The sequence below is a fragment of the Gymnoscopelus braueri genome (genome assembly GCF_963280865.1).
Source record: "Gymnoscopelus braueri genome assembly, chromosome: 10".
NCBI classification, from domain to species: Eukaryota; Metazoa; Chordata; class Actinopteri; order Myctophiformes; family Myctophidae; genus Gymnoscopelus; species Gymnoscopelus braueri.
In genome coordinates, this window is record NC_137611.1 from 54,057,232 (window position 1) to 54,068,911 (window position 11,680).

Genomic DNA, 11,680 nt, shown 5'->3' on the forward strand with positions numbered 1-11,680 from the left:
ATGGCATATCTTGTTATATAGTGTTAGTAATCCCAGGGGGATTGTATTTTGCATACTAACTGGGTGGCTATGATGTTGTCTGAATTTGTACACTATGTTTTTGGGCCCTTAGGGTGCTGCTATTTTTTTTTTTTGCTAAGACACCTACTGAATCCTCCTCCTCATCTGCTGTAAAGTCACAAGACACAACCGATACTACCACTCCACTAACAGCACCAGACTAACGCGATGTAAAGCCACTGTACTTGATGTGTTAAGTTTCTAAATGTTATTCTACTGGTCTATGTAATACACAGATGGCGATAGTATCTGATGATATTTCTTCTGCTGCACCTCACACTGCAACCATTGACATTGGTCTGGAAAAACTAAGAATCGTTGAAGAGAAAAACAGTGTAAGTGAAAGATTATTCAATACATGTGAATGTAATATCTTGAATATCGTTATTAGTCCATCATGAGTCAGGGGGATTGTTATAAACTGGGTGTATATATTGATTTTGATTTGGCCTACTACTATATGCTGTTGTTCCATTAGGATGATGCTAGGGGCCTTTCAGAAACACCTACTGCATCACCCCCACTGCTTGCTGTAAGGCTACATCAAACAACAGAAGCTACCACTCCACTCACATCCTCAGAGTCTGTCCAGGTTTGGATTTTTGATTTTTTAACTGATGTAATGTCACTATATTATATTTATGTTAAGTATGTGTTACGTTTGTAAGTGTTAATTGACTTTACTGTTTAATGCACAGATGTCTCAAGACATTTCTTCTGTGGCACCTCCCTCCTCACCTACTGTCATGCGACGATATCGCAGAATTCGAACAATTGTTCATAAGATGGGGCCACTTCAGAAGATAGCACACCATGTGTCACTAGGACATTACAAAAGCCTGCCAAATGACATCATGGCAGTACCTGCACTTCGTGACATGGTCATTACAGAGGTGATGAATCACTTAAAAAAAGAGTGTGTGACGGTCACACGTCCTTCATTTGGCTCCATCTTACGGGAAACTTCTCTCCAGTCCCTGAAGAACTTCCGTTCGGAGCACTTGGTTGAGGAATGGAGGACTAGCGCACCTACCTTAATGAAGTTCCTGGAATGCGCTACTTCCATATCTTTGAAAGAGCCCACACCAAATGACACCACTGAGGGTAAAACCAAAAAACGAGTTGCAACAATGGCTGGCGCAATGATGCTTCATGCTCGTTCACGACGTATGTGTGCACCCATGTTCCGCAACTCACTCATTTTGCGACATGCAGGAGCCACCAAACGTTGCTTTCAGCGGTTTCGGACACAAGGGGTGTGTGTCTCATACGAACAGACCCTGCACAAGCTCAAAGAGATGGGTGAAACCTATGATAAAGAACTCCTGGAATGGAAAAGGGCATGCGAGAGAAACAATGAGGAACAGTATGGCATTGATGAGAGGCAGATGGATATCGATGGAGGGAATGATCTTGTCGATTCAGAACATCCAGAAGACGATGAGAAAGAGGACAGACCCACCAGTACCTCAGCAGCAGAGCCTGAGAGTCCTACACCTTTGCCAGGGCTCACCACATCAACTGCTGATATACAGGTATGGCCTTGATTTTACATTAATATTGTCATTGTGTGACAAATTTGGGAGACGTCTTTAAATGGGAACCATGTTAAAGCAGCATTAAACAATATTGAACTTTTCCCAAAAATGTGTGAAAATAAGTTTTTAATTGTTATGCTCTTTCATCTTCAGGCCCCTACACCACCAACACCATTGCCATTTCAAATCACCATGGACAACCTGGATCGTTCTGTCAAACCCCACACATTAACAATGGCACATCAAAGACTTGACTACCACTGGCTACTAATGTTAGGAAACCGGGAGAGAGTCAGCGCAGCTCATCTTCCGGACACTCAACGATCTGTCCTTGATGTCCCTTGGGAGGGAATAATTCCCAATGATCTGGACAACGAGTACCTCCAATCTGAATTTCAGGCATTAGTTGGTCGAGTGGTGGTCAGTCTTTTTCCCACCTTTGGTAAGTTTAAGGAGAACGTCAATTGGCATTTGCCACATCAGTATTCTGAAACGATGTCCCAGAAAACAAAAATAATACCGCTGGGTTTGCTTGATGTTGATGAAAAAAAGTCAGAAGACATGATAAAAACAATTAATTACATCAATGACAGATACGTGCCCTATGTACCAGCTGAAATGTACGGACAAACCATATTGAAACCTATCAGAGTCACACTTTCAGGAGATCAACTGACTAAGCAAAATTCCAACAAAGCCATACGTTCAATCATCAACAGCAATACAACAAAAGAAAGACATGGAGGAATCATTACTAAAGTGGCTGACTTCCACTGCAGTATGAATTTTAATGACGTCATATACAAACAGTTCTACAATACATCTTCGGCCCTTGACATTGGCACATTGTACCAGCTTCGGAACAAGATACACAGGAAAGACGTCAATAAGTCAGCACTCGGAGAGCACTACAGGGCAAATGATACTTTCATTCACGATGTGACGGATGCCTTAATAATGACAGCTACACTGGATCACTTTGGCATGGAGACAAAACAGGACTCTCCAAAACAAAACTGTCCACCTAGTGATTTCCTGTCAATGGTTGATCAAAAGCGATGGTTTGATTGTCAAATATCCAACATTGTATCAAAGTACATATTGAATGAGAGTATCACTGTAAACCTGGAGAGTAAAGCTAACACTGAGCCTGAGGACATGTTCAAGTGCCGCTTTGATGACTGCTGCCATGCAGCATTCAAAAAATCAGAACAGCTGACACAACACGAGAACAATGTCCATCATTTTACGTGCACAGACCATGGCAAACAAACGGCAACAATGCCACAGAGGTCTGCTTCAGTGACAGATGGTGTGCTGAATTATCACTCTGCATTCCTGAAGGTGGCTTTGCTGGAACGTGACTTCCAGGACGCTATCAAGGAGGGCGATGGAGAGAGGATATGTCGCCTGTGGAAGTTTAAGATGCTGTACTTCAAGCAGGAAGGCCGGCATCGTTACAGCCTTGAAGCACTGAAACTTCAATTCGACCTCCAAGGCCTCCTCAGCCCCAGGGAAGCTCACCGGATCAAGTGGAACCGCACAGTAAACCCGAGTGGACAGGCCGGCAATAACATGTCCATGGACCTCAACTGTGAACATTATGTGCTCTACACCAAAAAGTGCATTGAACGCATTGGGGCAAATGTCCAGTTTCCCATAGCACAGGCCATGAGCAAAACACTTGGCGAAATGAAAGATTTTGTTGAATGTTTTGACCAAGGCTGTGAGATGAGACCTGACTCGGGGAAACACACTGCTGCAAGCAAGGAAGCAGACATCACTGCCATGGCTGATGTACTTCACCAACACAAGGTGTTTAGTTTTACGCCAGGGAGGTCCTACAGTTGCTTTAAAAATCAGAAGGCAAACCCAATCCGTGACTTGAAACAAGCATACCTCAAAAAATGGATAAATGAAAAAAGAATAATGGCCCATAAAGCAACGCTAGTGAACTTTATTGATCAGTTCCTCTCTGCTGTCTATTAAAAAAAGTGATGGCCATTCCCTCCCTCCCTGTCAACTAAGAATTGAACAACTACAATGTCATAACCGCTACCTGTGTCCCTGGGTCTTCTGTGTTGCCCCCTGACTTTTTTCAAGAGGCCCGACCTCCTATTTCCCTGTCCCATCTCTCGCTGTGTGTGTGTGTGTGTGTGTGTGTGTGTGTGTGTGTGTGTGTGTGTGTGTGTGTGTGTGTGTGTGTGTGTGTGTGTGTGTGTGTGAGAATTTTCTGAACGTTTCAGGCCAAGGACCCCCTTAGCTGAGAGAGATATGAAGCAGGGACCCCTACTACATATTGTATAAAATTGTCTTGCAGATTAAACTTTGATCAAACCTTTGATTAAACAGATTAAACCTCTTTGCCAGAAATAGCCGATGTACAGGCTCACAATGCCTAGCAGTGCGAGGCGTTGTGAGCTTGTCGATCTGCTATTTTTGGCAAAAGTTCTCCTGAGAATATGGATACAAGCGTTCAAGTAAGTGGTTTATGTAACAAAGGATCCTATCACACAAACATTTTGTGTCTCCCCTGTGGTAACTCTGAGTACCCCCCTCTGGAATGAAAGTCAAAATTACCCCCCCAAAAAATACTCAAGTTAAGTACAATACTCAAGTAAATGTACTTCAATATTGCCTGTGTGTGTCACTACTGCATTATTAGCATTTTAAGTATAGACATACTTACAATGCATTCTACATTTGCTTATAACACATATACATTGTTAAAAGCTAATTCTAATCTAGATTAGAATTCACTCAATGTCTGTGTCTGTTGGCTCTGCACACATTTACTACAGTTATAGTCCGTACATGATCCATTCATAGGCGTTAAGAGAAATAGTCATGCATATTCATCTGTGATAGATTGTGCATGTATGCTCATATTTACATTAATCAAACCAAGTGAAGATTTAACAGTTCCTAATGTATATAGTCCATTTCTTAATTAATATATTATTTACCTGTCCTATGCTATTTCATGCTTGCTGCCTCAACACGTGACTTTGTCCATGTGAATCAATAAAAGCATTCTCAAATTCATTTGATCTACATGCTGGATGTTTTGAGTGCATCTTTAGCCCAATTGATGTTGTTGGAGCTGAATTTCACCTCATGACCCACACAAAGTACAGATACTTGTAGCACGGAGACAATAAGGAAAAGACTCAGACTCAGACAGGCAACCAAGGGTGTAAGGAAACATGTTTAGTATTCAGATCAGAGAGACAATAGAAGGTTTACAGTTTATCACAGGTCCGCAACATCGGCCGTCCGTCTCTCCGCAGTGTAACAGAGCAAGCACGAGCTTTTAACATTGTCCAGTAACATAAACATATGACATCATAGGATGTGACATCGATGAGGTTCCGGGTGAAGGTGGACGTCTCGGATTGGATGAGAGCGATGGTTACGTCGTCGTCTGATGATGGTAGATTATGATTGTGTGACAGTTTATCTCTGGACAACAGCGTCCCCATGTCTGGGTCAACAGGTTTGACATCTCTGACCTGTCACTGGTCAGTGGAGATTTGGTGACACTAAGGGAGACAGCTGTAGAAGAGAAGAGAACACCCAGATACCGTGTTCCCAAAACAAGATTGCCGCAGAGAAAGCCTGCTTGCTTGGATTTGACCTTGGTTGGCAGACAGAGAGACTGAGAGTACAGAGTACTTTTACCATGACTGAGGTATTACAGGCCCATTATGAGACCATAATTAATAGGACATTTTAACCAGGTTAAGGACCCTAGACACATTATGATAATTCAGATAAGAGACCAAAATGACTCTATCAATCCTACATCTTATCATGATTTGGATAGGGTCAAAGGTCAAGCTGATTGTACCTTGTGACATTATTCAAAACCAAATCACAGACAGGCAAAGATTTAAATGACTTAAGGCCAAAAATAAATGGTTAGTTGGATAACATACACATTTATACTTCTTCAAGAGGACTGTATAATTTATTTATTCAAATAGGAAGCAAAACAGGGCTATAGTTCATGAATTCCCAAGACACTCCACACGTTTCCACAAGTTTTCCCTTTGCAACTTTGCAAATAACTTTATTATAATTCAAAAAAAATCTCAGCTAATGTCACCGTCCCAAGCAAATCTTTTCAACATGTTTGGTTTAACTAAGACAGACAATTTTAGCACAGTTTAATGGCATGGCAGCAGAGAGATTGTAGGGAGGGACAACTCACCAGTCTGTAAGTTTTCATATTGAAATCTGACAAGAGACCTACGTCTCGGGTCATTGATTGTTTCTGTACACGTTCAGAAATAGAAAAGTTACCTTCCTCCTTGTGGAGCTGCAGTCCTTGTGCTTTATCAAGATACAAGTATTTAAAATGGAACGGGACACTTCTGTACTATGTAAATTTGTACATCACTTTACTTTGGGAAAAAACTTACGTGATATCGTCTTAAAACTCAAGAAATACTTCCTGATTGCATGTAGGCATGTGGCATCAAACATCTGTCTATCCAAGACATGAGTTGAAATCTGTAGGATGAATGGAAATCAAATTTACTGTTGGCAGAGTTTAAAACAGTTTGACTGTAGTAACCGACAGTTTAAAACAATTTGTAACCAAATATAAAATTAAAGTTTAGCCCTGTATGTACAATTGTATGTACAATTAGCAGGTAATGTGACCAGTGATTGTTGTCCAGGAATTGGATTAATGGGGTAATGGGGTGGCTTACATTCTCGTTCTAAAATGAAACAAAATGAAAATGAAACACAAAACACAGTAATTAAACATTTAAATCAAATCATATTTAAATCAAATATTCATCAAACTCCCCTCTATTTGACACCCATATATCTATAATATAGTGTGTGTCAGATGATTTGTTGATGAGAAAGGGGATGGGGAAAAAAAATAAATTAAATTATAATTAAAACTTTTTTTAATTAAAATATAACAATGAAAAATAAGGAATAAACATCTTTGTTCTGAAGAGTATATTGAAATTAGATAAGTACAGAAAAATAGCAAATCTGCAAGCTTATAAAAAAATCTTAAATTAAAATGATAAAATATTTTCAAAACTTTTAAAATAAATCAAAAATGACTTTATAATAAACTTAATATTATAGTTAATGTTTCCCAATATTGATATGGAACAAATTGAATCTTATTGTGGGTTAATTTAACGGATCTATGTTTTAAATGGAATTCAATAGTGACTCTACAGGATTAGGTTGCCATGGAACCGTGTCTAACATACCACTAACACTTCCTGCTGAAGGAATTATGGGAAATGGAGTCTCAGACCAGAAGGAATTATGGGAAATGGAGTTTTAAGAGACCAGCGTGACTTTGTTCTAACTGACTGGAGAATGACTAAAATTTTGACTAAAATGGTTAGAACTAGCGAGACAGACACACGCATTCCAACATTCACGCATGGCTGCATATCACTCATACATAGATAGCCGAGAAAAAGATAAAGAGATAGGCACCGTGGAACAGCTGGCGGACCCATAGAGAGAGAGAGAGAGAGATAGAGAGGGAAAAAAACATTCGTTCATTAATACATACAGACATACAAACATACCGAACATAGATATCTTCCAGCAACAAACTAATTTTGGAATTAAAAAGATTTTAACCTGATTGGTTTACTTATTATTTTAAATTATATTCAAAATATTTTAAATAAATTAAAACTTATTTTTTAATGCAAAAATAATTATACTGATGGTTCAAGGAATTTAGAACAGAGTTAAAATATATATATTTTAAACTTTTAAAACAAGCCTTCATAGTATAGTGTGTGAATGTATTCTTCTGTAAGTTAGCCTACTTTGTTATTAGAGCAGCTCTGAACAAGAGAATGTAAACAGATAAGACACGGGAGAAGTTAGAGGCTGTATTGGATAAGGGATTTAAAACTTAATATTATTAAAGCTTAATATATTAAATGGATGGATGATTTAACTACAGTGGTCAAAATAAAACAAACATGTAGGACAAAACAAAAAAATGTACTGACAAGTAAGTAAGACACAAACTTCAAACGGACACACGGGCCGATGCAGAAGTTTCTGAATTAAAAGGGAGACAACCTGGCACTTGTCAATATGGGTCGAACATGTTAGTAATGTTCGGTATGCAGCTGGCTGGTAATATTTCGTACTAAGAGGGATGGTAAGGGTGGTACTGACATTGAAAACACAGATCTGCATACATGGTGTTACCTTAGCCTGGTAAACCCTCCCTCCGGAAATCTCAATTCCATTTGATTCCTGGAGTGAGTCTGGCATGATCCGCCTCTCTGCAATATTGGCTGTGTATGCCAAACGGACGCGCCTATCAGCGTCGTCGCTCATTGTTCTGTGATTGACAGCTTACGTTGGCCAATCAGGTGGCGAGTTCGAGTGAGCCCAAAACACGAACGGCAGCCATCTTTTTCTTGTGCGACCAATTCTCCGCTATTTTTTTACTTCAAAAAGCTCTCTAACTTCTATTTTGAGGCACGGAATTTACTTATAAGATATCGTTTGGATAGAATTTAGTTGTTTAACTTCATATATGTGGTCAATTAATCATGACAAAGCCTATTTAAAAAATAATAATTAGAGAACCGGTAGGGGCGGGCAGTGACACCATTGTACCCGAAAAAGGCAACCCATTTTGGGTATGGCTGTCTCAAAAGTCCCGTCGCGTCACATTAAGACTGGTGAACTGCTGATTGGCTGAAGGGGAAAAATTATCATTGGCTGAAGGGGTTGTCAGTCAACGGTATTACTCCCGCCCAACTCCAGCACAGCCAATATTGCAGACAGGCGGATCAGGCCAGACTCACTACTGAAATGAAATGGAATTGAGATTTCCGGAGGGAGGGTTTACCAGGCTAGTGTTACCTGTGGCGAGCAGGTAAATGTAGCCAGGATTGGAGAGTGACACTGAAACACTCTCCTCTTATGGGTTGATATGAGACCCGTTGTGTAACATTAACCCACATATAGCAAATAGGCAGTGTGAAAGGGTGGCTATATCTGACTGGGTTAATCTTAGGTCAAATATCAGTATAGAAGGAAAATTAGTACATTATGACAATTGTAAGGATATATTCATGCAGGCACACAGACAAACCCCCTACATCTAGTGTAAAACTAATATTAGATAAATTCACCCGCACCGAAAACCAAAGCGTGAAAAAGTGGTATTTCGAGGTACAACAAAATAAATCCATATATTTATATATATAGCCATGCATTGCTCGAACACCCAAGTTGAATTGTGGGTTATTCTAGACCTTGACATGCATATATATATAAATAAAGACAAATAACTGTAAGGAACAGCTGATAGTCAAACATCTGTGTAAAAAAAAACGTCGGGGTATCTCCGGTGGTCTCGAACACCCAAGTTGAATTGTGGGTTATTCTAGACCTTGACATGCATATATATATAAATAAAGACAAATAACTGTAAGGAACAGCTGATAGTCAAACATCTGTGTAAAAAAAAACGTCGGGGTATCTCCGGTGGTCTCATAAACATATACAGAGACAAAGACAAACTATATAATGACCCAGGTAGATAAGAGAATTTATGAGACATTCAGGAATGTCCTCCCAGGAATATAAGGTGATAAAACATTTTTACTTGACTCACTCCCTAGCGGAGTTATGTTAAACAGTAATTTACAAACAGGCTGATAATTATGAGACACAGGGTTCGGTAAAAACAATACATACAATAAAGAAAAAGGTATACTCATCAGAAGGTTCACAGGGAGGTCCCAATCACTGGACCATGGTACAATAAAAATAAAAATATATACTCATCAAATCTGATGTTGGTTCAGGGATCCCGACCCCGATGGCTGGACCATGTGGAATTTGAGACATGACGAGGGTCCAGTCCAAAGGTCCAGCGATCGCGTCCAGGTCCAAAACAAAAATAAATTGTGATACTGTTCAAAGTTAACCTTCATCTGAATAGAAGTGATAAGTCGTTACACCCAAGGCTGGTTCGTTTGATACGTATTAAAATATGGTCTGCCGGGGAAAGAGAGTCTGATAATAGCTCAGTTCCCCCCCGTACACCATATTTCAAACATATCCAGCTCGATAAGGACCAATTGTTGGAATTTAATTTCACCTCATGACCCACACAAAGTACAGATACTTGTAGCACGGAGACAATAAGGAAAAACCCAAACTCAGACAGGCAGCCATTGGGTATAATGAAACAATTGATTGTATTCAGATCAGAGAGACATTAGAAGGTTACAGTATATCACGTCCCCATGTCTGGGTCAAACACGTTTGACATCTCTGACCTGTCACTGGTCAGTGGAGATTTGGTGACACTAAGGGAGACAGCTGTAGAAGAGAAGAGAACACCCAGATACCGTGTTCCCAAAACAAGATTGCCGCAGAGAAAGCCTGCTTGCTTGGATTTGACCTTAGTTGGCAGACAGAGAGACTGAGAGTACAGAGTACTTTTACCATGACTGAGGTATTACAGGCCCATTATGAGACCATAATTAATAGGACATTTTAACCAGGTTAAGGACCCTAGACACATTATGATAATTCAGATAAGAGACCAAAATGACTCTATCAGATGTTATTATCCAATACATAAGTTTCACTCAATTTACATTGAAACGTTTTGTTTAATAAATGTAATTGTGTAATAAATGTGTATGAGAGTAAATAAGTGGGTATAAATAACCCCTTAAATGTGATTGATATAACAGGAGAAAGCATGTAGATGTTTGTGAACAAAGCATTTTATTAAAGTAGAGTAACAGGGTTTTCACATTTAACACAATAAAAAAATGTCAATGAGATATGGAGTTATAAGGTAGAAAATAAAAGTAAAACTACATTGCTTATACTGTAAGTCTAGGAATTCTGCTTGACAACTTTTCCAGAATAACACGGGGTTGTGTTGTTCACATTGAATTTGCATGTATTCGCCAGTTTTTAAGCTTGAAGTACTTTCAATCATTTATTGAATACACCTCACATTACAAAAGTACTAAGCTCTATAAGAGTGTATCCAACCATTCACATTAATGTTATCTATCAGAATACATGATCCACTTCAGGCAATGAACTTGTAGACCTATAAAAAATGTAAGATACATTCTTGAAATCACTATGTAATATGTACTGACAGTTTAAATGCATGTACTGACCATGTAATGATCAAAACCGGAGCTACCAGGTTAAAAGGAGGTGCTCTCAGTGGCCCAAAGGTTCAAATCATGAACCTAACAAAAGGCCATTCAACATCTAGAATGAAACAAACACAAGAAGCTACAATTCCCAGTGAACGTGTCCCAGGTGGACAGAGAGTAAACTCAGTTTAACAGGAACAGACAGCATACAGTAGGTTTCCAAGCAAAACGGATGTTGTGTGAAACATGTACTGAAGCTCTTGACTAAAAGGCGTATGCCTAATTATATTAAAATTATTTAAACTCAAAATAGAGAGTTAATGGTTGGAATTTCAGACATCATGCCCACAGCATAGAAGAACATGCCCTGTAACATTGTGTTTGGTATGACATTTGAATTGTTTTCTAGTTACTATTGTATATCTAGAGCTACTGCAAGATAATTCAGTGGTTATCTGAGTTTGCATCAGCAACAACTCTTACTCTCATCCCCCAAACTGTCTTGTAATGTAGTTTGTGTGTATCCCTTGCAGGGGCAGGTACTACAGTACTTGTATGGTTACAGACATATCTGATGTCATTTTAGTGAGTCTAATCATCGCTATAATGACTTTGTAATGATTGATGATTATTGATTATTTGTGTTAATTGAATGGACGGACAGACATATGTGTTGAGTAGCTGATCTAAAACTGACTGATTAAATAGGGGACTGTATAAGGTGAAGACATGGCTGAGCTGCACAGAACCGTCTCATTTGCAGTGTGTCCATTTGACACCATACAATTCCTGTCTCCCTCGCTGTCACAATAGAAACAACGCTGGGAACATCCCTATTTCCAAGTGGCTTTGCAGGGAAACAAGCCCAAAGTTGCTTAACAGCTGTGGTCTTCGTTTAAAAAAAATGGAACAATGGGGGGA

The 11,680-nt window shown here is 39.3% G+C and overlaps 1 protein-coding gene across 1 annotated transcript; it reads left to right on the forward strand.

Moving 5' to 3' along the window:
- Nucleotides 1-296: 296 nt before the first annotated feature.
- On the forward strand, nucleotides 297-3,618 carry LOC308093691 (uncharacterized protein; the record flags this gene model as incomplete). The annotated part of the gene is made up of 4 exons (XM_080440019.1): nucleotides 297-395; nucleotides 539-652; nucleotides 759-1,595; nucleotides 1,752-3,618. The coding sequence occupies 4 exons, from the start codon at nucleotides 297-299 to the stop codon at nucleotides 3,585-3,587; spliced, it is 2,886 nt and encodes a 961-aa protein (XP_080296145.1). The 3' UTR covers nucleotides 3,588-3,618.
- Nucleotides 3,619-11,680: the final 8,062 nt, after the last annotated feature.